Here is a 26871-nt window from a genome sequence, read left to right as displayed (position 1 = left end):
GGGAGCGGGCTCTGCCTTACGCGTGTGCGGGCAAGAGCGGCGCGGCGCGGGGCTGCTGCTTTCCCGCGGGGGCAGCTGAGGATGAAGGCGCCGGGAGCCGCGCACCTGGCGGGGCTCGGGATGCTCTGGAGGTGCGGCTGAGCGCGGGGCTCGCCTGCTCTGCTCTGCTCTGCTCTGCGCGGAACGCGCTCGGGCTGCCGCTGCGGCCAGGAGCCCGGCGGTGACACCCCGGCCGTGAGCGCCCGGTGCAGGTGCGCGGCCCCGCAGGGGTCGCGGGCTCGGGTGGGACTCTTGGGCGTGAGCTGCCGCTGCTCGTGGCACTGCACGGAGAATGCCGGCCGGCCGTGCGGCTGGAAGCCTCCCGCATCGAGGAAAATACGCTGCTCGGGAGCGAATCGGCAGAAATCTCTGACAGGTTTCTGTTTTTAACGTTGTTTGACTTGCCTGATTTCCATCTGATTTATCCACAAAGGCGATTTGTGCCCGAGGCTCCGGTTACCGAACCTCCAGGGCTATGAGAGAGCGCGGCCCGCAGAGCCTCGGTGCACACGTCCTGTACGTGGGGCTGCTCCGACACCCGGGGATGCTGCACAGGGCCAAGTACAGCCGCTTCAGGAACGACTCCGTAACGTCTCTGGACGAAGGGCCGCAAAACATCAAAGGTTCCTCCTCCTCCTCCCACCCTTCAGCACCCAACCTGCTGGCAGAGGACGTCCCGCTGGGCCCGCAGGACACCTGCACCACGCTGTGCGCGCTGATCCCGCGCATGGCCAACATTAAACTCGCCAACCCCTCCGCTCTGCCCGGCCTGAAGAGCTTCTGCCTGGGGAGCAAGGAGGTGCCGAGGACCAAACTGACCGAGTGCGTCACCGTCCCTGGCGGCCCCTCCTCACCAGAGCTCGGCTGCCTCTCCGCCTCGTACCCGCAGCCCGGCCCGGAGGGGCCACACCTGACCCCAAGGCCCGCGGGCGGCTGCACCGGGCGGGGAGCGGAGGAGGCGGCGGGCAGGCTGGGAGGCGGCCTGCTGCCCAGCGGGGAGCACGCGGAGGAGCCGGGCACGACCTACGGCGTGCGGGTGAGTACTGGGCGTGGGGAGCGGGCTCTGGCGCAGCTGGCACAGGGGGCTGCATCCTGTACTGCCACCTCTGCAGCCCCTGGTCACGCGCTTACCCTGCGTATCTCCTGTTTAATGACGGATGTAGGGCTGTGCTGGGGGCCTGAGGGAGTTGAAAGGAGCACAGCCATCCCCAGAGGTAGACAACATCGATTTCCATAGAGCCTGTCCTTAGGCTCTCGGAGGAGCGCAGCCGAGCTGCGCTGCAAATGAGGTCACTCTGAAATGTGCCTTGGAGGGGAAGGACTATGGCAAGGTCCCATCCCTCCCAGCAGCTCTGGTGCCAGCCAGGCGCTGGCTCACGCTGTGACATCTGTCAGTGCTGGGCCCAGCGCTGGCCCTGCAGCCCTTTCTGCATGGTGCAGGGTGCCGAGGCTGCCCTCCACTTGTGCTGCTGGGCTGCACCCCCTGCTCCGGGCACAGAGAGATCTGTGTGTTCCTCCAAAGGGCACCCAACCACAGCTGCTCTGGGTGTTTCTCACACTGTGCTCTGTCACTGTTGGTGCTGGCTGCTGGTCAGCAGTTGCTGGCCGAGGTGACCGTGCTGCTGGGTGACTCCCTGGGCTCAGAGCTTTGCTTCTTCCACCCATGTCACACTCAGGAGCTTTCTTGTTTTCCATTTTTCCTCTCCGGATGTTTTACTTTTGTGCCCAGACCTTGCCAGTTGGAAAGCCAATGGCCATTGCTTCCTTCTCCATGCTCTGAACCTCTGACCCTGCACGTCAGAGGGGAGAAGAACAAAACGGGGCCACGGCTGTGCCCACCCTTCCCGAGCAAGCCAGCTGCTGTGGGTGATGTCTTTGGCTGTGTGAGCTGTGGGACGAGCATCAGCCAGGACATCAGCTGTGGAAATGGAAACCAGAGTGGGGTCATCTGCATTTGTTTTGTTAAAGGCAGCAGCAGGAGGGAGCTTGTACTGGTCTCTGAGCTGCCCTCATGCCTGTCCTCTTGCGCTTGGCTTCCTGTAAGGCCCAGAGCTGATGTGGGTGCTTGGTACTTCAGCACCAGTGATGGCTGACTGGGTTATTGAGCACACGGGTGGTACGCAGCACGACAGTTCAGTGCCTGGTGGGGCTCCCAGTGCTGGTGGGCACTGCTGTCATGTGCTGGTGTTGTGGTGTCATGGTGCGTGGCCTCTGGCACCTGGCTGTCATATGGCACCGCTCACAGCCGAGGCTCTGAGGTCCTTGCAGGGCTGCGGATGTCCTCTGACAGGGGAATTTCCCAGGTTTGGTATGGGCCGTGGGCAGAGGCAGCGAGGTGTTACCTGCTGGGAGCCACGCCGACCAGAAAGGAGAAGGAGAAGCAAAACCAAGGCCTGGAGTGACAGGAAGGTCCGGAGAAGTGGGGAAGGGGCCGTCCCCTTCTGCTGCTCCCCAGGTTGTGGTTCTGGGGCGTTTTCCTGCCATGAAGGTCAGGCTGTTTCACAGGGAAAAGCCTTTGAAGGGGTGACTGGTAGGGGCCTCCTGGCACGACAGGGAGATGTCCTCTTCCAGCTCTGCTGCTGCAGGAGCCCCAGGGCAGCTGAGACACATCTGAATGTGCTTTGTCCAAACCCGGTGGCTTTTTGACCAGGTATTTCAGAAAGACAGTAATTGCTGAAGTGATAAAAAGCTTTACATCAAAAGTGGTCGCCCATAAATTGGAAGGAGGCAGAAATTGTCTTTCTGGTGTTGCTTCAAGAGGTGCCAACGAAGGGATTCCTTGCGTGCCCTGGGAGCGGCTGCAGCTGTGCGGCTGGAGGGGCCACGCGTGTCCCGCGTCACCTGGCCTGTGCTAGACACGAAGCCCCCTACTTGCCTGCTCCCCCAGCCTGCCCGTGCGAATACCAAAGAGCCCAAATAGCAGTTCTGAAGCAGGGACAGAGCTCATCCCCGTACTGTTATCTTCAAGAGCAGAGCGGGGGCCCAGCTGCGCTTCTCTGGCAGGAAGGAGATCAGCTCTGGTGGTTCGTGGCTGCAGAGCCGCAGCTGCGAGGGGTGAGCAGGGCTCAGGGTGCTGGGGCCGGGGCAGCCCCCATCCCGCAGCTGTCACCGCCTCTGCCTTAGGGCAGCGCTTCCCTGTGCAGAACGCTGCTGTGGCCGCTCACGTGTGCTACAGCTGTGGGTGCTGCGTCGGGGTCTCTGGGATCCAAATCTGCTACAGCCCTTGTCCCGGTGGAGTGGTGTGGGAAGAGCTTTTCAGATCAAGACTAGAAAGAAAGGGAAAATGTGCATGTGTGTATGTTTGTGTGTATACGTACGTGGAAAATGTGTTTGTATACATATGTTTGTATATCTATACTTACATACGTAAACTTTGGGACTTTTCCCTGTTTGTTTTTTTTCTCAACATTTATTTAAAAACTGAAAGCTCACAAATGAAAAGGTCAGACTCTGCCTGGGAATTTTCTATTTAGCAATAGCCAGGCTGCTTTCCAGGCCGTTCTGCCAGGGTCCTTGTGCTCTCGGGCCCTGCCGTGATGTGTGGGTGCCACGTGCTCGTGGCTGCTGCTTGCATGTGCCACATTCCCCTTCCGGCCCCATCCATCACAAGCTCGAGGTGGTATTCACAAAAATCAAAGGAGAGCTCCCCGCTCCCCACCTGGCAGCCCTGGAGGAAAGAGGGGTGGGAGGCTCAGAAATCTTTTCCTCTTACTTCAAAAGCGCCTTGTTCAAGCAGGTGCTGGGAAAAGAAGTGCTTGGATGGGAGAAGGATTCCTGCCACCCTCATTTGCACACAATACTGCTGCTCGTGATTTTTTGTATTTTTTTATTTTTTTGCCCAGGCAGCTGTATTGTTTTTAGGGAATCTGAGCAGCATCTAACATGCCTTTGATTGGAGGCTGTGTAGCAGCAGCGTTGCCTCTGCTAGCAAAACCTACCACCTGGATTCTTTGTTCGATGGCTCTGGGGTCTGTAGGAGCTGCCCTTGGCATTACGCATGAATTAATGCCTGTTAACTAATAAGTCAAATCGCGAGGCTGCGGCTGTATTGTTTAATTAGGAGCTCCACGAGCTGTATCGCTGCTGCTGGTGAATCACTGGCTGTCATTGAGGCTGGAGCTGGGGCCTCTCACTGCGCTGTGGGAAGGAATGCAATGAGACGTGGGGCTGTGTTTGAGGGTGCCTCAAAAGCTCATTCACGCGAGCCCTGCCGGGTGCATTCACATCTCCTCCCACGCAGTCCCTCATCCTGTCTGCAGTCACTCTCCATCCTCTCTTGCAAAGAGATGTGAAAAGATGTGCATCTTCAGTAAGCAGCCTTCTCTCCCCCAGCCCCGGCAGTGTGGGGGGGCAGAATCCATCCCCAGATCTCCCTCTTCTTTGGATGCTGAGGGATGCTCCCCAGCCCACTGCAGGGAGATGGGGGCACGGTTTGGCATGGGTCGCTGCTACAGGAGCTGTGCCCTTGCCAGCAGGGACCAAAGCGTCTCTCCTCTCTCTTCTGAGAGCCGTTATTCATCTTGGCATGACCTCTCGATCCCGCTGCTGTCAGATCAGTGGGTTTGGCATCTGTGGGTTCAGCATCCACCCTCATCGGGGAAGTCAGGTCCTTAGCAGCTGGCTCCGTTCTATGTTGGCACTTTGTTCTATGGAGCGGTTAATCATCCTCGTGTAAATTTTAGTTCATTTTTTCTTTCTTGGAGATATCTTTTGTTTTCTCTACCAGGCCTCCAGCGTCCCATTGTCCCTTCTGAGTGCTCCCTGGGCTTCTCCCCAGCTCTGTGACCCCAGTGTCCTCCACCCCAGCCGTGCTGCTTCACCCTGCGCAGGGATGTGGGGGTTCAGCCTTACCAACCGCGCTCATTCAGATAACCAGCAGCAGATATAATAAATGAGGGATGCACTGAGGTGCTGTGTTAATGCACTTCCTTGCTCAGGCTTTTAAAGAAAGAAAGGAAAAAAAAAAAAAGAAAAGGCCTTTTGTGAATCATTGATAAGTTCAGCTTCACTCAGGGTCACTTATGCAAAAACCTAATATTGATTTTTCATCTTTGCTTAGAGCAGCTTCCCACGCATCTGCTCAGGATGCAGCAGGGACTCGCTTATCAGCGTATGACTCACCTACTCCTCTAAATCTTTCTCTTCTCAAGGATCGAGGGGCACCCTGCCAGCTCACAGGATGCTTGACCTTATCCTGTAGGAGCAGAGGTCTCTGCCGTGCTATGAGCTGAGGCTTGAGGCGTATCTTCCGCGTTTGCTTTGTTCCCGTTAAGCAGAAATATCTTTAACAAGTAAGATAGCTCTCAGGGTCCTTTACAAAGTCATTAAATGTTCATTAGGGAAGCAGTTCTGCAAACCCTTCAGATTCTTATTGATGTCCTTCCAGGGCTCTGACCTAATTCTGGAGTTCTCCCAAGGGTTGCATTGCTATTTGGAAAGAAACCAAAACAGGGATAATACCATTGTTGTGGAATCCCTGCTTGACTGCGCACACACGTTCTCTTTTTAACACAGTCATTTCTGGAGATCTCTAAAGCTGGAGCAGACACCTGCATTCACCCCCTCGGAACACTGCGGGAGAAGCCATGCGCAGACAGGCCGGTGTGGGGAAGGTACACGTGGTGCCTTTCTCGGCACACAGTGCTTCTTCTGTCCATTAGAAACAAGAAGACAGGGCACGCAGTCCCTGCCTGAGATTTCCAATGATGGATCCCAGGGGCTGTGACTCAATGTGGGAGAGCTCAGCAGGGCCGGGCTGTTGCAGGATGCTCTGTTCCCAGGTGACTATTTCAGTGTCAAACAGGGGATGCCAGCTGGGAAACACAGACCTGCGCCGACCCTGTGAAGTGCTGCACTTGAATAGCAGAGGGATGGCTGTCAGCAGAAATGATAAAGGAATCAGTAAAATGTTTTGGGGAGAAGTAAACTTGGTGGCTAGGGTTAGCCTAGTGCACTCCATTGAGATGGAAATGTTCTGTGGGTTTGTGCAAAATGTCAGAGGGTTCTGCACGGTCAGAGATCATCCCAGTCTTGATGTTTCTGAAAATGTGTCCCATGCAAATCCCAAATAAGTACAGAAAAAGCCCTGAACTCTGTCCCATACAAGAGAAATGCGGGTCTCAGCCTCTGATTTAAAGCAGTCAGTTTGTGATGCAGGCTCTTAAAGAGCTGTTGCTAAGAGCTTCAATTGCAACTCTACCTCCTCCATCTTCTGCAGAGGTTGGTTGTTTGTCATCAGACCTGCAGCAGCACGGAGCCGGTGGTTTTCCTCATGCCTTGTAATGCCTCCCACTGCTCCGAAGGGCCCCTGAGCGCAGAGGCCCTGCAGATGTCCTCTGCCCATGGGGGAATTTCGCTGTGGCATCGATGCGTTCCTCCTGGCTCAGTGACACAGGCTGATCAGTGACAACAAGCAGAATTAGGAAAGAGGAAGGATTGGATTTTGTGTCCCTGGAGTGCTTCATTTCTTTTTTGTGCTGTGTTGTTTGTTCAAGTGGCTGGTATCTTCCTTGCTGTTCTACACACTTCGCAGTAGCTCTTGATCTATTTAGGAAGTTGCTTTAGAATGGCTGGTTTGATTTTCCATATAGCCTGTGGTTCTGCATAAATTCAGTGGACTGGAATCACATTCGCTTTCTTCTGTGACCTCCTCTCACCTGTTTTGCAGGTATTAACGTAGCCGTCCTTTGTCTCTGTCTCTCTTTGTTCTCCACAGTACATGGGCTGTATTGAAGTGCTGCAGTCAATGAGGTCCCTGGACTTTGGCACGCGAACACAAGTGACCAGGTAGGCGCTGCCGGATGGAAATTCAGCACAAGAATGAAAAGCCTGAGCGCTGATTTCTTTGTAAAGCCACCGCTGCGTGCCAAACCCTCAGACTCTTTTGAATAGGAGTTTGCATGGTTTGCTTTGCTTTCTCCCAAGCGATGACTTGAATTATGTGGTCATTACAATAGGCTGTTTCCATTGTGAAACTGATTGTTTCGGCCACAGACCGGATTTCTCTCCCAGTTCTTGTTTTGGATGTGGAGAGAATCCCCCTGCAGTCGCAGCGTGGTACAGGCACACTCAGGGCTTGGTACTGATGTAAGCTGGGCCACGAGCCCGGGCTCACCTGGGGCACGAGGTGAACATGCTGGCTGTGCCACAGCCGTGCTGCTGCTGCTGCTGCCGTGGCCAAGGCACAGCCTGGGTGCTCCAGGCATCTCTTCTGCTGCCTTCTACCTGCTTCACACCTGATGCAGGGTGCCATGGGTCCGTCTGTCTGGTGAGGCTGTCTCTCAATTGGCTGTTGCTATCGCACATCTGGAAGAAAACAACCCCGTTTTATTTTTACCTTTAGTCTCGCCTTGTGTGCAGAGTCCCTGTGTCTATAAGGAAGCACAAAAGTGCTTTTCCAAAGGGGCTGCTGGGATGTACCTGCAGTCCTGCAGCAGCGCTCCCTGCTCCCTGGCCCCAAATGCTTCTTGCAGAGAATTTTTGCCCAGCTGTGTCCATGTTCCCTCCTCCCCTCAGCCTTTTTTCTGGCACGGCTCATGCTGAGGATGCCAGAAGTGTGGTTTAGGCTTCCTGTGGCTGCCCAGCTCTTCCTTCCTGCTGGCAGATGATTTACAGATGCTCTTTTGCTTCTTCAAGTGCTCGCATCAGACAATCTGGAGGCGGGAAAGGTGCATGACGAGATAAGTGTTAAACATCTACCTGTTGGCTCTCAGACTTATCAGCGAAAAGGAAGAATCTGCAAAACTTGACTCCTTAAATGCTTATATACTTCACTCTAAAGCAGCCAGATTTGTTTTAGATTCTAAGTCAGCAGTTGTTTACATTTACAATCAGCACAAGCATGCATTCACCCAGTTCCTGTGTGTGTATATGAAGAAGTGCCTGAGATACAAATAGAGTTTCCCCCCTGCCTAATTGTTTACGAACCCAAAGGAGAAACACAGTAGACTTTGATCAGAGAAATCAGTTTGGTGCGTTCAGACCAACGTGTTGTGTTCTTCAACAGCATCAGCCAAGAAGCAAGGTTACCTCCCACCTGCAAGACCCGCTCTGTGCATGTTGCTGCACTGACAAACAGAGCTTTGGACGGATTATCTGGAAAACACTGAGTATGAATTACTACCTAAAGAGAACTTGCCAACTCATTTTTGGCCCAGATGGTCAGGTTTTGTTAACCAGGGCTATGTGGGAACTTAACAATGGAAAGAGTTCCACCACCTAAAAAAAAAACCATGCCACTGCTGACCTTGGGAGACTCTTTTGTGTATGAGAAATTCAAAACTTAAACTGTTTGCAAACTGCGTGTTGAAGGGCTGAGTGCATGCTAACATTAAAGTTCGACTGATTACAAACTGACTGAGTGACGATAACATCGAATATTCTCCCATTGTTCTCCCAGGCGGGTAACTTTATGATGCCCTCCACAACACAACAATCAAGGAGTTATTTGAAATGATTCCATTTTAATAATCTGTGTTATTTTTACTGGGGATAAAAACATATTTTTACTCTGACGACATTTCGCTAAACAAAGGGTCATGCTCTGTTTGAAAGTGGTGTGGAAGGGGTCTCTGATTATGACTCTTCCCTGCCCTGCTTTATGTCTACAAGCCAGATTGAGGTCAGTTTAAGAAAATCCTTTCTCCCTTCTGCACCAGCTGTAGCGCACTGTGGGTCATTTGCATTCTGATGAAGCACGGGGACTGGAGCCCCTGTGCTGTGGAGGTGTCCTCCTGCCCATCCCATGCCTGCACAGAGCCCAGCACGCCCTCCCCTTGTCCGCCCCTTTGGCTGTTTTTCTCTTACCCATCTCCCACTTCTGTTAAATCAAGCTCAGTGATTGTATCTAGGCACATGTGGGAAAAGGGACTCTGTGTCCCAGGTCCGGGCAATAGCTTTCCAACTTGGGAGTGGCCAGGCAGCATGGCTGGGGCAAGGGGCATCTGCAAAGGGCTGGTGGGGTGGCTGCTCAAAGAAGGCTGACTTTGTTTGGAAGATTAATTTCAACTTTGTTGAGACACACAATCCCTTTCTGTTAGACGGGGTAGGCAGAGCCCTCGATGCTTAAAAGCAAATCTCCAGCAGCATGCTTGCTCGCTTACATCAGCCCCTTGCTCTTCTTTTGCTCTCATTTGGGGAAACAATCGACAAAGTGCCTCTCTGTCAGCACCAGCGCCTCCTCTGCGGCAGGGCCTACTGCCGAGGTGCAGCCCCAGAGGACGAAATCTGGGTTTGACTGTACCACTGAGATGATCTAAAGGCTTACAGGTGCCCAAAAGGGGGCTTTTGTCTTTTTCACCCCCCAGTTGCCCACCTCGCTGCTGAGCCACCACAATTTCCTTCTGCCTTCTCTGCAGCACTGGCTGGCTGCATGGGGCTCCATGGCTCAGCCCCGCAGGTGTGGAGCTCACTCCAGCTCAGGAGCTGATCCAAATCTCTCCCATTCGCTATGGAAAGCAAAAATTGTGTCAGCTACCAGTGGTCAGTTTTTGTGATTGTGTGGGTGCTGCAGGACTGGCAGACAAGGACCTCACTTCAAACGGCAGAAGATGCCGAGTTGTTGAGGGGCATGATTTTCTTTGCCTTAAACTAAACTGATTTAAATTCCTCACGGCTTTCCTCGTCTCGTTCTGTGGCTCTCAGAGGTGAGAGGAGCTGCCACAGAGTGCACCAGTGGAGTTATCTCAGTCCGTGTGATTTGAAGGAAAACAAACAAACCAAAGTGCCTCGCTTTGGGATGAGTGACGAAGAGGAGAGAAAGGAAAAGCAGCAACATGACTGGAATAACAAGGCCACATCTGCTGCTGCTGCTGCCTCTGATTGGCAAATGTAAAATGGACAAGCAAATCCCAGAAGCCACAGTGCTGCACATTCATCCATACGTTAACTACAAGACCTACAAAGGTATACGCTGTCTGGCACATCTGAAAGACTTGCCTAAACAAGTGACTGACAGTGAATGGCTGTAAGAATGAATTCATAGCAGGTTTCCAGGAAGAAGTCATGGACACAGTACATCCAATTTCAGTTTATCATGGACATTTCCAGAGTTTATTTTCTTCTTAGCGTATGGTGCAGGTTCCAGATCTGGTCCACCTGCCCCATGGAAGCGACTGAAAATCAGAGATGTTCAGTTCTGTCAGCGAGGTGTTATCAAATGCCTGCTTTTCACACCTTTACAGTAATACATGGGAAGGTCTGTTAGGTCATCTGGAAAACCATCTGGTGATACGAAGCAGGGAACAGCTGTGAGAGGATAATTTCCCTTAGCAAAGAGAGGAAATAGAAACTTAAGTAGAAATGATTTTCCTATTTTTTGTTCCCGTTTGCTGGACAATTGCATCACAGTGGGGTGAACTGGGCAGTCACAAGATGTGCTTGTGCCAGGATGGGATCTGCTGCTGACAGCTTTGTCTGCAACTGAGAATTCCATATAGGATGCTTGAAGCGTTTGGGAACTCATTTGTCACCAAAATAGAACACTTCCCTGTTTTTCCAGTTTGTTCGATATCTGGTTTTCTTTCTAGGTAGAGCTAGACTTGAAGGCTCCAGGTAGCCTTAATGTCTTGGCTCTGATTTTAATTTCCTTTAATATTGAATGAGAAGATGAGGTCTCATTTTCCAAATGGATTGTTGGAGTCTGCAAGATCATCCTGCAGGATGCCATTCCCATTTTGTTTAGTTTTGCCCTTTCTACCACCAAAATAATACCACCAAGCTAAACAAGAGAGATGTCCAGATTTCACTTCGTATTTTCAGCTGTATAGAGGAAAAAAAAAAAAGACTGTGCTTAAAAGGTTGCATTTGTAAACTGAATGTGATCTATTTCATGCAGGGCTAGCACATGGAAAACTTGCCCCTCTAACACCTGTGCTTGCTGGGTTATTGAGATAAGGCTGTCAGGTCGGATCCTGGAATCCGCGGCATGCTGCAGCAGAGCTGGCCTTCCCTTGTCTCCAGGATGTCCAGGAACGTTAAGGAAATCTGCTGAGCACACCCCAACCCCGTCAGTCATCATTTTTCCACTGGCTTCAAAACAATGAGTGTAAGTCAGGGAAAAGTCGATGGCTGCCAATAAAAGATTTTTTTTCCCAGCTCCCATGCTAACCTCCCTCAGGACGCTGCTCTGTTTGTGGGAAGCATCACCTGGCTGATCATACATTGGAACTTGCTTTGTTGAAGCATGGAAAATAGATGCAGCTTGTAACAGTTACACTCAGTGAGAAATGTAGCTACCTTTGATACAGACCATCCATGCTTTATGCCTTACGTTTCTGCTTTCTGAAGTGAGTAGCACCTATAGAGGTTACTGGGTGGCTGGGAAAGGACACCTGATTTGGGAAATACCTGCTAGAGGTGAACTAAGACCTCAGATTTGGAAAAAAAAACTCGAGAAACTGAACCTCCAAACCTCCCCTCTGAACTGTGGCATTACAGCATGCTAAGATAGAACCCCATGCCTAAGAGAAGCAGCTTTGCAATCCAGCTTCAGCTGAGCAAACTGTGTGCCTTAAAAAGGGGGAGGTCTGTGCAGCATTCCCAGAAAAAAATCTCCTCCCCAGAGGGATACAGCACTGCTGACAGTGGCACTCAAAGCATTTCCTGTGCTGCATGTGTAAATATCTAACCTGTGGTTTGGCCAGGAATGTCACAGCTTGGCAAAGAGACATGCTCTGGACAACCTAGGTAGCAAATGCTGGAAGAACTGTCACGCCTAGCAAGGGCAGTACTGGGAAATGGTCAAGTGTAACTCCCAAGCAGCGTAGGCTGGGAAGCAAGAATGTTCTTGTGATATAAAAGTGTGGGAAATTGGCTAAAGTGCAGGTGAAATGTCGCTTCTTTAATTTCTTTCCTTCTTTTCTTTTTTTTTAAATGAAACCCAGAACAGCAGAAAGCCCATAAGGGCACCCAGCTGGGCTCACTCAGCACGCCCCTGGGGCTCTGACCAAGATGGATTAAGGCAGGTAGGAATGCTCCCTGCTAGCCTTACTGAGAGAAAGGACTCGAAGGCATGAGGTCCTTCGAGTTTCATTGCAGTTAGCTGATTTCATTTATTTATTTATTTATTGGAACAAAGAGTTTTCATTAGGTGACACTGCTATGTTTTATGAAGAAAAGGAATGAATCCAAAACAGACTGTTGAATTATTGTGTTTCATTAAATAGGTTTTTCTTTTTAACACTGGGAGGGAAGAAGAAGGAAAAACAACTGTGAAAGACCTTCCAGAAGATTTAAGTGTTTCTAAGTGGAATTACAGCAATAAATCATGAGGTTGCTGGCCCCGTTACAGCTGATGCATGTTAAATGATCCAACAGTTTGTGCTGTGTTTTTCTATTTGTAGGGAAGCAATAAGTCGACTGTGTGAAGCTGTGTCAGGTACAAATGGAGCGATAAAAAAGCGGAAGGTGAGTGCCGGTTCAGCTGAACAATTGCTTTTCTGTATCTGCTTCTGATAAGATGGATACATGATTTCCCAACAAGGGTCAGCTCGTGCTGGAGTTAGTGAGTGTTAATTCACCTGAGCGTGCTGCAGTGCTCAGCCTGCTCTGTGCTGGGGGCAGGGCTGTGCAGGACCTTCCTCTCACCACGGTTAAAGCTCTGCCCCTACCGGCCTCTGCAGTGCTCCGTGTTTTCTAAGCTTTAGGTTCTGACCAGTAAAATGTAGGAGGCCTTATGGATAACGAAAGGGAGCTCGTTCATCAGGAGGCTACCTGATGGTTATTTATATTGCAGAAAGGGAAAAAGGCAGTGTTTAATGGGCCTGTCCTTTGTTTAATAGCTGGCATGCAGAGACGGGTAGTGGAAGTGGCTGCCGTGGGGCAGTGTTCAGGGGAAGTTATTGGTTTCCTCTGGTAACTGTGGAGCTCAGAGTGAGCAAACACGCTCCTGAAGAATGAATACATGAGAAAATTTCCTTATTTACTGAGAAACACTTCATCCTCAGGAAATGAAGCAGAGTTCACTGGGAAAATTAGATGTTCTGAACTCCTTAGCTAGGTATAACATGTAACTTCCAGGGATTTTGTTTCTTTAACACTTCTTTTTCCCATGCATACAAGTGTAATTCAAAGCTGATATTTGTTAGAAGGTCTGTTTGCCTTAATCAAGCCATTATCCTCGTTCCCATTACATTCTCAATAAGATGCTGTAAAATTCTACTTGACTCTGATATACTTCTGCTCCTAGCCAAGCCAGCTGATGAAGTCTTTCTTTTGTTTCTGTCTTCAAAGCCTCCAGTTAAGTTTCTGTCCTCCGTACTTGGCAAAAGTAACCTTCAGTTTTCTGGCGTGAACATAAAGCTGACCATTTCAACAAACAGCCTCACACTGATTAACGTTGACACACAGCAGGTAGGCTACATGTAAACCAGCGTCCTTCTCTCCATGCTACCATAGTCTCCTCTTTTTGTGACATCTGAAAGAAAGACAGGGTGCTTGAGTGGAAAGCAGCACCCAGTGTCTTCCTATGCGCACTTGTTAAAGCTGATTTTAAAAACGAGAGCTATTTGGGGTAATTCAAGATGTGACACATGCCTTTTTTGTTTATGATGGTGTCTTTTGTGCCCGGGGATCTTTAAGCACTTGGCAAACTGTTTCTCTGTCACTCACTGTACAGTGCCTAATAAACAAGATGCTAGTCTTGACTAGAGTTTCTGACAGTCCTAGAGTGAAGAAATACTATGTAAATAATGAGTTAGAGCTTGGCTTTGCTATCATTCAAAGCTACATTACAGCTGGGTAGTCTGTGCATCATCAGTTATACTGTGCAGATTCCTGGGCTCCTCTGGGGCACGGTCCTGGGAGCCTGGGTCTGCCCTGGGACTGGGGTGTTTTCCCTTAGTCGATGAGACTGGAAGCTTTGTGCTGCCCACCAAATTCCTCCTTCAGCTCCAGCATGGTCTCTGCCAGGCCAGCAGCAGGTTTCTTTATGAGCTGGAGTGGGGGAGCAGCGGGGAGGTAGTTCCAGCTCACTGGCTCTGAGGGCCTGTTGCACTGATTTGATGCTGTCCTGAGCACTAGGCAGCTCCTGCGGCTCTCCTGGGCTGGGAGGGTCTATGGCTCAAGGTTTCCCTTCCTTTCAGCTACAGCAAGCAGCAAAGGGCTTCCCTATGCTGGAAGAAGCTTTGGGAGCTGGCAGCTGAAGTCTGGCCCTCTCAGCTCTTCATTTTTTTGATACAGGACTAAAATCTGGACAGACAGATCTCTTTCCAAATGCACTGATGTGCCCTGTGACTGTGCACTCAGGTGTTCAGAGGAGTATCTTGAAATTCTTCCTAGGACTTTCATTACTAGGCCTTTCCAAGCTGAAAATCCTGTTCGCTCCATTCCTGCACTGCCACCACATTTCATTGTGTTCCCACTTGCATAATCTTTTGCACTTGATTTTTATAATAAAGAACAGTCTGTCTCCAGAGATGAGGTAGGGTTTTAAACCAAGGTTGTGCTTGATTTGGCTAGCAAAATTTCTACCACATAACAATGTAGTGCTAGTGCTGAGAGAGAAGACGGTCCGAGCATCAGTGGGCACTGTTTGTTTGTAAAAACATCACTGTTACATACACTGTCCATTTAAATAAGATTATTGGTCATTTTGAACTGAGTTAATTTTGCAAGAACTTGTAAATGCATTTAGTATCTTCCATTATTCTCCTGCGAAACTCTCACGTAGGCAGCTTTGTACTCACTGGGTTAGAAATGGTGCCTGAACTCACTCTGAAAACCCTTTCAGGATCTGGATACTACCAAACATGAATGGGTAGTCTCCAAAAATATTTTTAGCTTCTTCCTTCACAAATGATATGCCCGTGTATCAATAGATGGGGTTGTCATGAACTTAATTGCTTGCTCTGCTGTTTTCTAAGTGCACATGAGCATGTTTAACTGATTTGTCATGCTTTTCAGATTATTGCCAACCATCACATGCAGTCCATCTCATTTGCTTCTGGAGGTGACCCAGTAAGTATTGATTTATAAGACTTCTGCAGGTATAATGAAATTATCATGAGAACAGAAATACCTGCAAATACTTTACTTCATTCCTTCTTATCCGCAAGCACTAACAGAGTATGCCGTGCTTCTGCATCATGACCAGGAGTATAAAATAGATAGGGGGCCTGGGAGAGACTTCGAATAGAGATTCAGTGAGTATTTGATAGCTAGGTAGAGTTACTGTTCCCACTGCCCATCAGTGAGACTAGGGTCACTCACAAGAGCCCAGATTCGGGGACCTAAAAATAAGAATATGACATCAGTTCTGAGATCCCTGTAATCCAGTGCCATGTTACAGAAGTGGTCAGCGCTAGCTTCTCTAAATTTTAGATGAATTTCAAGACAAACAAAACTCCTATAAGATGGACGTGACATTATTTTTATTGCAGATATGGGGTTTTCTCCCAGTGTAATAGTTACGAATTCACTGATGTTATCATGCAAGGAGTTTTCTTTCCTCTTCCAAATATTTCATTGAAATTATTGTGAAGAATTTGTCATTCATAAACACGTCCTATTCCCTTCTCCAGTGTCAGCAAGTTCCCAGCATTCTGAATTTCACACTCTGTGTGTTATGAAAACTGTATTTTTTTTAATCAGTTTGGAATTTTCTGCCTTTCAGTTTTGATAAATGTCTCCTTGTTCTTGTGTTATGAAACAAAGGAGTGGAAGCCAGATCTAGCTTTGACTGGAAAATGACAAATTTGCCTCTTTGGATTTACAACCAGGCCAGGGAAAATAGCTGAGAAGCAGCCCTGTGTGATGGATGGAGGGCCATGGGGTGATGTAAGGAGCCCAGCTGCTTGGTGAGGTTTTGCCTGAGCTGCCTGAGAGCAGGAGCTTCCTGGAGCTGGGGAGGGAAGTGTGGATGGAACACGTGTGCAGGCTCTGTGCTGCCAGTCCTGCACCCAGCAGGGAGGCACTGCATGGACCTAGTGCCAAAGAATTAGATCCTTAAGGATCCCTTTAACGACTGAAGCATTTTGAGAAGTCTGACTTTCACCACTAGATGCTCATGCTATTGGAATGCGCTGCACTCTGCAATACCATCCTTGGGCTTTGCAGACCCTTCCTGGTAGCTCCAAGTGCTGGTGCACTGTTGTGCTGAGCATCACAAAGCTTCATGTCAAATTTCAGTTTTCTCGATAGTTAAACAATTTTTGTATCTCCTTGAACTGTCCTGTCTCTGAAGTATGTACCGTGTCCTAGATGCTGGCTGTCCTAAGAGTTTGTCTTTATATAACATCTCAGCATAACTCAGGCAGGGATATATTTCCAGCCTTGTCTTCCATAGGATATGTTTCTCCAACTGTCTCTGCATTCAGGGTCTGAGCACAGTTCTGTGTAGCTCTGCACTGTTAAGGAATGCCAGGATTCTGCTCTAGAGGGGGCTTTATTTTAAAGCAAAGTCATCCATGCAGGCACTTAAGCATTGTAAAGATATAAAAATAGCAGGTACTGCTCCAGTTGCTTCAGTTTTCCAGTTACAGTCAAGACCTAATTTATTTTAAAAGTAAAATATCATAAAATATTTATGAGCCTTAAGAAAAATCTGAGAGGAAAGGAAAGGAAATTGAGTTTTCTAAGTGCATGAGAAATATTTAGCTTTCTTTGCTTTAATGATATTACCTTGGGAGTTTCGTTTGTTTTTTTTTTTAATGATCTAGGACAAGATCTGCTGACCCTAAGATGTGCGTCCTGTGTCATTCATTGTGAATTATTAAATGGTTGTTCTTGTGCATATTGCAAACAGGGCCTTTGTTTCCTGCCAGCTGATTGCATCTTCCCTCAAGAGAGCCGTGCCTTTAAGCTGCCAATTGTGTTTTCCCCATTCAACCTTAAAGATCCAAAATAACAAAATACATCTTTAATAATTAAAAGAATGTTATTCATTACCTCACCATTTTTACTATAGCACTGAATTATCAAGCGACTCTTTGCTTTTGCAATACGACTAGAAATGTTAATTTGTCTGTTTCGGATCCCTTTTCAGTTTCACAAGAAAAAGTGATTATTATTTCAGCACTAGCTGCGAGGAGAATCTGAAACAGACAGCTGATTATACTGAGGTTGTCTGATCTCAGCGGTGGCCTCGAGGTCCGGAGTAATTTAACCTGATGTTAGCCAGACTGACAGCAGGCAGCAGTGGTTGAGATGGAATCCCTCGTGCGTTCTGTGATACTTTAAATATCGTCTTTTCTCTAAGATGGCTTTGAAAGCCAGTCTCAAAATGGTGAAAATTCTGATTTGGTCTCTGCAGCCTTTTCACACTTCTAAATATTCCATGGACATCAATAAGGGCTGTCCCAGCTGAAAGATGTGGCTGGAAGTCACGTGGCCCTGATGCGTTCAGCACTGTCTGCTGATGAGGCACCAGCTGAGTTGCAGAGTATGGAATTGAAAACACAGTTTACTGGAAACCCAAAGAACGTGAGCTGGTCTCCTGCGTTTATCACAAGAACAAGCTTTCCTGCACAATTGCTGTGTCAATATCCACCATTGCATCACTGATCTTTCCCTTACCCCATTGTGCAGCACCTCCAGGTTTCCTGAAACTATTTTCAAAGCTAAGAATATCTCTCTGTATATGAAGTTGCTTTGTTAGGGTGATAAGGTTGTCCATAGTGATAATTTTAAAAACGTTTGTTTTTTTCTTTCCTGAAGGATACAACAGACTATGTTGCATATGTAGCGAAAGATCCTGTCAATCAGAGAGGTATGGAAGCAATTTTCAAATCATTATGTGTGCTTTTATGATTGCTTTATCTGTACCAAGGACTTGCTTGAGTTTTGAAATGAGAGTTACTGAGCAGCTCCGTGTTCTATACGATTTCTAACTTTGCCGTATGGATGGGGGTGATGCTTTGTGTTCAGGCTGTGGCCGTAAATGTCATATTCTTTGTGCCATTAAGTGGGGATCTGTAGGTCGGACTAAACTTGTGCCAGCTGCTGGCTCTGTGCTGCGCCAGGGTCCTTCCCAAGGCAGCCAAAAGGGGTTTCTTCCTTGCCTGGGGAGGGAGATACAGGAGCATTCCGTGCAGGAACCACAAACAGAGTTTCTTTTATTAATTTGATATGCCTAAAATATAGCCAGAGCAACATCCTTAGCGCATCAAAAATCTCAGTCCTAACTAGTGCCCTGAGGTTACCGAGACACATAATTTCATACTCAACTTTTCTGCTGTAAACAATATAGCTTGACTCTATTTTTAAAAAATTTTTGTATAAAGGGCATTTACCTAATTAAAGCAAGGTGTCTCTTTGCAGCGTGCCACATACTGGAGTGTCCCAATGGGATGGCACAGGAGGTGATAAACACCATAGGGCAGGCTTTTGAGCTCCGGTTCAAACAGTACCTGAAGAACCCGTCCAGCCTGGTGACTTCTAATGAAAGGTCAGCTTGTTCTCAGTCACTTCACTGACAGTTTTCTTCTCTTCAGTACTTCTCAGAGAACAACTACTCCAAAGAATGATCCATAAATAAGATGTTTTGGTTACACATTCTGGACATATGCTAATTGTAATACATGCTGTATGTACAGAGAGTAGTAGAGTAACATTAGCTTATTCCAGTAAATGCTGCTGTTTCCTGTGACATTTGTACAGGTGCTTAGCTAAAACCACAAGCGATAGAAGGAAATGGAACAAATGTTCAAATTATCCTGTCCTTACTTGGTCAGGGTAAATGAAGTGAAGAAGTTTTGCTCTATAAATATGGTGCACAGTGAGCTCAGTCCTGAGCTGTGCCAAGTTTAAGCTCACTGCAGCTGTGCAACGTCCGTGCTGGAGATGCAAGCAGTTGTAATGCACCTCTCTGCTGCTCTGCTCGTGACCTGGCAGGGACCTGCAGTTCCATCTGATGCAACCTGAGTCAGCCTCATATACTGAAATCAACCCAGCCACCACTTGGCATTTTAAAGTATGAAGTCTTGTCCTCGGCCCATTGTTCAAACTGTGGGGCCTAGGTTAATTTTCAAACTGCAGTTCCCCATTTCTAGTGCACTGGACAGACAGCTTTTGGTCTGACTTAGAGCTCTCTCTAAGGAGCCATATTTTTCTCAGTCCTTCCTTTAGTGATGCTGAATTTGATCCCTTGCTACCTCTCAGAAGCAGGTGAAGCTGTAAAGCCACCTAGCTGCTTCTTGAAAACTAGAATCAGTGTGCAGGCGGTGTCACTGGTACAGTGCCTGAAACAATGCAATAAAACTGGTTTTACTCCATGCCTGCAGTACCACCTCCAGGTTATATTTATTTTGTCATACAGTGTTTCTTGGCATTCCACTGCTGATACTCTGTTTACCCTGGAGACAATAGCCACAGGAAGAGCCTTTGCTATGCAACTCTACAAGGTTATGCCAGGAGTAAATCACAGAAGGGAGAAATGGAAGATGCTAATTAAATTCCCTCCTTGAGCTGAAACCACAGCCAGTCTTGGAGAATGGTCCTCAGACAGAACTCGGATATTGCTGTGTGAATGAGTCACCCACCTCCAACTACCATGAATCACATAATCAAATACTTGCACTGCATATCACATAATCAACTACTTGAACTTTATCTCTTTCCTGCTCGAGGCCTTTTATCCAATTATATTCTTGTTAAACAGAGAAGTAAGATTTGAGATGAGCTTTTTATTTCGGGACCGGAGACAGCACAGGAAGCACCTAGTTATTTTGCAGCGTATCAGCTGTACGTTTAAGCTATCATCGTTCTGTTTTAGCTCAAGAAAAACATCGGGTACCATCCTTCATGTCATTCACTGTTTTCTTCAAGCTGAAACAGAATAGTCGTATTGTTTCTGATTATTAAAATCAGAGTACATTCCATTTGGGATGACTACATTTTTTGTAGCAATGTTTGTTTTTCTAAAACAGTTGCAGGCTTGTCTGCCTAAATGCCACACAAGGTTTTAATTTTCTTTTGTAAGTCCTGTCACCCCCCACTCCTGCCCCCATCCCTGGATTTATACAGTTGAGACAAGAAGCCAGAATCTTTTTTATAGTTGACACTTTGGAATACCTTAGTGAACAACACACTGGCATCCCAGGGATCTGGGCTGTCTGGTGCCAGGACAATCTCCCCAAAGCCTGAACTGTGGTGATTCCATTTGTAATTTGGAAAGAACTAACTGGAAAAAGTAAACAACTCTGACAGTTGAGGCCCAAACTCTGTTACAACCTCTGTATGGCTTATCTGTGCACTGTGTGATGCACGAACACTTGGGATATTTGCCTACACTAGAAAACAGTTGATAACATCAGTTGCTTTTATTTCCATATTTGTTTCAGTGAGGCAGTGAATGCTAATGGATCAGCTGGGAATTTACAGGAGAGGGAGGATCATGAATATTACAATGAAATTCCAGGGAAAGAGCCTCCCACTGGTGGACTATTAGACATGCGAATGAAAGTGCAAACAGACCAAAGGTCTTGCTGTTTTGTACAGTGCAAAAAGCAGCATTGCTTGGTAAGTACATCTTCTGATAGAACTGTTCGCTGCCTGTTATGGGAATGAATAATAAAGTGTTACTGTGGGGTAAAGCATGGTGTTAACATCAGAACCAGGTTCTGACTATCCTGGGAAAGAGGTTTTTTTTAGGCGAGATTTAATCATGCTTAGTACATAATTGAGTCCCAAAGCACTTTCTGAAGATTAAGTGGTTTGTCTTTAGAGTACTTTTAGGAGATGGAGTAATATTCCCTTGTTAACGTGTTAGCTGTGAGAAGGAAATAGATACAGACCTGAATGGCTTGTCTAAGAGAACATTTACAAAATCTGGGACTTCCTGACTCTCAATCTATGATCCAATAAATATTTCCTCCTGTCCATTACGCTCTACAACCTATACATACAATATTAACTGATTGCAATGGATATACAGCATTAATTATGTCTGGAATGTTTAATGAGACTCCATTAATTCAGCTGCAGTAGCTACAAAAAAATGGTAGCAAAAAATGGCTTTTGCTCGAGGTAGTCAGGAATAGAAAAACATCAGGGAGTGAAACCAGCAGAGTTCAGACTTGCTGTACAGACTTCAAAGTCCACTGTGTTTGTTCTTGGAAACACCAGCATTTCCCCATTCAGTGAAGCAGGCACCATCTTTACTTATAGGTTGCACATTTGAACATGCCTCCTGGCAACTGTGGTTAGTGTTACGTAGGAAGATGCTGTTCCTGAGAGTGGTTTGTCTCTTGAGGCTGCTATTCCCAGGCACTGTCCTATGCTCCATCTTACTTCCACTGTTATCTTAAATCCTGGCTGTGGGCCTGGTAGTCTCCACAATCTCTCCCCAAAATCCTCTGAATGGTGCGTGACTCTGCCCTGAGTTTGTTTCCAAAGCTCTCCAGAGTTGCAATGAATTATCCTGCAACATGTAATTGCAATTGCCTTCTTTCCACCGAGTGAAATATTATCTGAGGAGACAGGAAAGTTTTTTGTTTTTTTGAGAAGAATTAAGTTACCTGGATCCCCATCAACTGGCACATGGATGTTATAACATTATTTTTAAGGATCTATTGTATGTGATCATTTTTATGATTTTTTTTTTGCAGACAGACAGCCCAACATTCATCAATATCTATGAAAATTGCCCAGAAGAAAACAAAACCGTGGGTAAGTGCTCTGTTTTCCTTTACATGCATATGCATGAAGTAACCAAGGCAGACTGGCTGGAAGGGATGCCCCTTTGCTTTCAATACAATGTTGAAAAGTGGTCACCAAGTAGGTCACTTCTTGTTTCCTAGATGAAGGGCAGACAAGAAAGCCTTACAGATTTTCAAAAGGGCACTAACCCATTGTCGTGTCTGCTGGCAGACTTACTCATTTTACTTGCCATGATACTGTACAGTAGCTCTCTGTTGTTTTATTCTCTTTCATATGCCTTGAAGAAGGAAGATATTTCTTTGCTTTAACAGTCTTTGAAAATATTCCTTCCCCCTACAAATATGCTGTGAGGCCCAACTGTCAGCATTGAGTTTCTATTCCAGTGGAATCTGTGGCCTTGATTCCAGTGTCACTGGCTTCTCTGTTTAACTGTGCCCCTCCCTCTCCTTGTGAAGCTTTGTGGCCCACATCAACTCCACCTTAGAGAAACCTGCTCTCTGGGACCCCAAGGGATCACCACCCTCCATCCCCTTCTGGGCTTTATTTGCTACAGCTGATGCCCTGACTGTGTTTCCCCAACTCACCTCTTTCACTGCACGGTGACATCCTTTTTGAATTCCTACCTGCACTGCTATGAAGAGATGGATTACACTGTTTAAGGAGGATGGTTCAATTCCTTGTGTTATTTCTGATTTAAGGAAAGGAGAATCGAATGATTCCTGCAACCAGAGGGTGAACAAATAAAAGAATGAATGAATAGATCTATGACTAAAATGTTTGCTAAAGAGCAAAAATATGCGTGCTATTTGGCTAGCAGAAGTGGCATTATTTTCATATCCTGCAGGGAATATTCTGTTTACTTGTTTCTAGGCTGGGATCCTAACCTGACAGATGTGGCTTTGGCTCTCCAGGCAGTGCCACAAAAGCACTGACCTCCTCCTTCTCTCTGCTCCATCAGAATAGCAAGAGAGAATCGTTCAGTTTCCCACAAAGCTTGTGGTGCAGAGGGGAAGGAATGGGCTTTGCAATAAACAATGCATACAGCTTGTGTCTCCGTAGAGTCATATGTATTAATTTCTTTTCAATCAGTAGGGGATTTAGTGCTGACATTAAGTGAAGCAGAACTGAACCAGTGTGGAACATCTTTGAAAATTTCACTCTAATTCTGAGTAGTGTACCTTGTGCCTTCAAGCCATAGGAAAAAAACAGCTCATCTGCCAATTTTTGTTTCCTTCTGAATGACTTTCATGGGATATACAAGAACAACAACATTCGTATTTCATTTTCTTTGCAGTTCTTCTAACTTGAGTTTAGAAATAAAAAAGGAATCTGTACATGCTATACCCTAATTGCAGGTCCTTGTGGTGAAAGATCACAGAAGACAAAGAAAGATGCAACATTATTGAAGTCTGCCTACAGACCAGATCTTTTTGACGATCCCTGTTACATCAACACGCAGGCTCTGCAATCTGCACTCTGTACAGCCCGTGGTACAGCAGCAACACAGATCCATGGGAGCCCACTGGGTCACACAAGTAGGTTCTTCTTGTGATACCATATAGTTCTAAGCTTTGGAAAGAGGGGACTTGGCAGCCATGTGCATGGAGAAAGAGTTTGGTTTCCTCATAAGAAATATAGAAGTTGAGGGGTCCTTCCTGCTGGTTATTTTTTTGTTTGTTTGTTTTTGCTTCTTAAATTCAAGACAAAGGGGATTAAAGATGAAAAGTACAGACAGTGAGCGTATAGAATAGTCTTCCATCTTATGTTGGTGATTGATGACAGCAAGTAGTGTCACATTTTCCACAAATGGTAATAAGCAAGTCTCTGAGATACTATGAAAGCTTGAGCCTATACCGTGCCTCAAGGAAGAATGCTCTCCTGTACAGTCGTATCTCACCCACTCTAAGCTGGAAATGACCCCAGATGCCTTTGTTTCAAAAGCAATAAGCATGCAAGGTCAAAGCAGGATCATTATGACCACCTTTTCTCAATTCTTGCACAAGTGATCTGACCATTGAATCTCCTCCAATAACATCCAAAGCAGATTGTTTGATCAGTACTATCTATGCAATATGTGTCCAGTTAAGTCTTGATTTAAAGACTGCAAGTGGTGGATATCCATTAGGTGGCTATGTAGTTGCTACTGATTATCCTCATAATTGGAAATACTTTATTTAAACACTTCTTATGGTTTCCTACTGAGTGTTTTCTCTGTCAGTGTTGGCTCCACGCACAAAAAAAAAGGGGGATGAGGTCTGGATCATATCCACTGTAAAGGAAATCTGTGACCATTGAGACATTTCTAACCCAGGCATGTGTTATGCTCTAAAAGGAACTGACTATATCCTGAGGACCCTTGAGTTGCACAATTTCATTGAAGAAGTGGTATCCTTTTATTTTCCTTAGAAAAATCCTGCTTGTGAATCATTTGCAGTCTGACTGGCTATATCCCAAACCACCCAGTTTTGTTAGTACATTCAGTAATTGTTCGTTTTTTCACAGCAGATGCATCATGCTGTAATCCTTCCCTTCTGGCTACGTTGGCCATGTTGTCTTACATTCCTGCACATAGCTGGAGCCACTCAACATGATTCTCCCAATGAGGCATGACAACCTCTTCAGAGCTTGTTAAGGAAGAAGGAAAGACTAGATCTTAAAGGCTGAAAACAACAGATTTTTCTTTTTGAACAGGGAAGATTTGACTTGAATAGAACCAAAGAAATACAAAATCAAAACAGTAGAGCAGAGCATCAGAAAAATGCATGTTTTTCAATCCCTGTTGCCTAGCAACCCTATGTTTATCCATCTAAGGTATGGGAGGAGATCATATGGTAATTTTACCGAATGCACTTGAGGATTGTGAGCATTTGTGTTTGCATACTATTGCAGTCTGCAAGGTTGGTCTGATCACAGCTTCAAGACTGGATAGAATTTTTTAAAAGCTCTAGAAATAGTCTCTCCCTTTTACGATAAAGTTCTAGAAGTGTCCAATATGTTCCATTTCATTTCAGAGTTACCAGAAACTGTTCAGCAGAGTGCCACAAGCAACACAGCTGGTCTCTGCGTTCTGCCACAAATAAAACAACAGCTAAGGAATGAAGATTGTTACCATGGCAAATTAAACAGGAAAGCTGCAGAAAGCCTCTTAGTCAACGATGGGGATTTTTTGGTGCGAGAGAGCACGACATCACCTGGTCAGTATGTCCTCAGTGGACTTCAGGGAGGGCAAGCAAAACATCTTCTCTTGGTGGATCCTGAGGGCAAGGTATGAACATTTCATATATGGAAACTTCAGGGCTGCTCAGCTATTTCAGTCAAAGTGCACAAGTGCATTCTTGGACATGGAATTGATCCGATTCCCTTCAAGTTAACTTAAATTGAGCTAGTGGGTGACTAAAGTAGCTTTTAAAGTTCAGTTCAAGAACTTATAAGCACTGAAGCACCATGGAAATAGAAGTGAGGCACTTAAATATTGTTGTTAGTCCAGGTGCTGATAATTACTATATACACTTAATGTATCCTTCGAGTCGTCAGTGTATTGCTGGAAAAATAACCTTAACATTAAATAATAAAGTTGATTAGTAATGTACCTCTGGATACAGAAAATACAGAGCAGATTTGATGTCAACTGAATTCTACTTGTTTCTGCTCAGGGCTAAAAGAGCACTTTTAAGTGAAAATCCTCAAATGAGACATAAATCATGAAACAAATTCTTAGTAGGAGTTAGGGAAAAATGCCTCTTTCCTGTAGAGGAAAAAAAGGTTTATTTTGTTCACTTTAGCAGAATCAGCCTAGTTCTATACATCCAGTCTATTTAACTTCGTCCTCCAGTTTCCATGTCAGCTAATGATAAGTCAAAGGATAGGTCTGAATTGCTGTCTACAGCCTAAGGATCCTGCTCCATTGAGTTCAGTGGCTTAAATGCATTTTGACTTTAATGGACTAGGCTCACATCCCACCACTTATAAGCACAATATAACCTTAAATACATTCTTTTGCTTCTTTCATTAGGTGAGAACCAAAGACCATATATTTGATAGCGTGGGTCATCTTATTCAATATCACATGGAAAATAATTTGCCAATCATCTCTTCTGGAAGTGAAGTGAGCTTGAAACAGCCTGTAAGGAAAGAGAGTAATATGGGACACTTGCATTACCACAAATAATCACTTGGATCTCACAAACCCCAAGACAATTTGTACCTGAAAACTTCGTTGACTATTATAAAACTTTATATTACAAAGCCAATTCAAAAATAATAGACTGCACTTTCTGCTGCTGTTCCAGAAGATATCCTTTTGTGTGTGTATATATATGAATATATGTATATGTGTATATCTATGTAGATCTATAGAGATCAATAAGCATAGTTATATAGATATATATAATCTTAACAAAATGACACCTTCAGAGTGGGAGATTAATTTGTGAGAAGATATTTTCGACATGCACAAATGTCACTTTCAAGGTCATACTGAATCAGTAACTATTTAAAAGCACAATTAAACCTCTACATGTAAAAGCTCACTTGAACGAACTACTGGAACATTAGTATGTGCCTTTTAGGATAGAATTATTGGAAACCAATATTATTTATACTGAATTAGTTTTGGATGGTTAAACAAACATGTCTAAGCTTTTCACTATTTGCCAAAACAAATGCAACTTGAATATTACTAAAATGTCATCTGCTTTTGACAGACACTAACAATCTCATTTTGCTTGTAATGGCACTTTACTAGCAAGTAATGTTTGAAATGAATGGCATTCACAATACAAAAAAGTTGTATGGTTTCTTGATTGTTTTTTATCAGTCTGACAACTCAAAGATTGAGATTATGCAATATTTACAAAGTTGAAATTGATATGTGTAATATAATTTTGGAATAGAACTTATTAAGGGGCAAGCATGCTAGATCCTAATATTTTTGTCTTGCGTACAATTTTACTATTATTACCAATTAATACCGGAGTAATCTCTTTTTAAAGGTAGGCTAAATATATTTTCATTGATTACATAGTTGTTTACAAACTAGAAAAGCTGAAGAAAACTAATGATACATTTTGAGAGAAAACCATTTAAAAGACTGTTTGAACTTTGCATGTGCCCTTATTCAGAATTCTTTCCAAAACAATATATGATTTTGCCTTTATTCATGTAGAGTCCAATTGTTCCGAAAGTCTTTTAAAGGAAACGTATCTATTGTTTGGTCACAATAAATAATCTAAATATGAA

The 26871-nt window shown here is 45.8% G+C and overlaps 1 protein-coding gene across 1 annotated transcript; it reads left to right on the top strand.

Moving 5' to 3' along the window:
* On the top strand, positions 1-26871 carry SHC4 (SHC adaptor protein 4). Its single transcript, XM_021407290.1, has 13 exons — positions 1-131; positions 473-1075; positions 6755-6825; positions 12381-12444; positions 13270-13389; positions 14941-14994; positions 17692-17743; positions 18295-18421; positions 20316-20493; positions 21582-21642; positions 22989-23168; positions 24645-24898; positions 25646-26871. Exons 2-13 carry the CDS (start codon positions 515-517, stop codon positions 25799-25801), a joined length of 1878 nt encoding a protein of 625 aa, XP_021262965.1. The 5' UTR covers positions 1-131; positions 473-514; the 3' UTR covers positions 25802-26871.

The sequence above is a fragment of the Numida meleagris genome, chromosome 9 (genome assembly GCF_002078875.1).
Source record: "Numida meleagris isolate 19003 breed g44 Domestic line chromosome 9, NumMel1.0, whole genome shotgun sequence".
Taxonomy (NCBI): domain Eukaryota; kingdom Metazoa; phylum Chordata; class Aves; order Galliformes; family Numididae; genus Numida; species Numida meleagris.
This window is presented reverse-complemented; position numbering and strand designations above follow the sequence as displayed.

Excerpts from the sequence above, each read along its gene's own strand:
- SHC4 (XM_021407290.1), top strand. The coding sequence starts at position 515 with ATGAGAGAGCGCGGCCCGCAGAGCCTCGGTGCACACGTCCTGTACGTG. Across the intron at positions 12,445-13,269 it reads GAGCGATAAAAAAGCGGAAG|CCTCCAGTTAAGTTTCTGTC; the intron begins GTGAGTGCCGGT and ends CTGTCTTCAAAG. Across the intron at positions 24,899-25,645 it reads TGGTGGATCCTGAGGGCAAG|GTGAGAACCAAAGACCATAT; the intron begins GTATGAACATTT and ends TTCTTTCATTAG.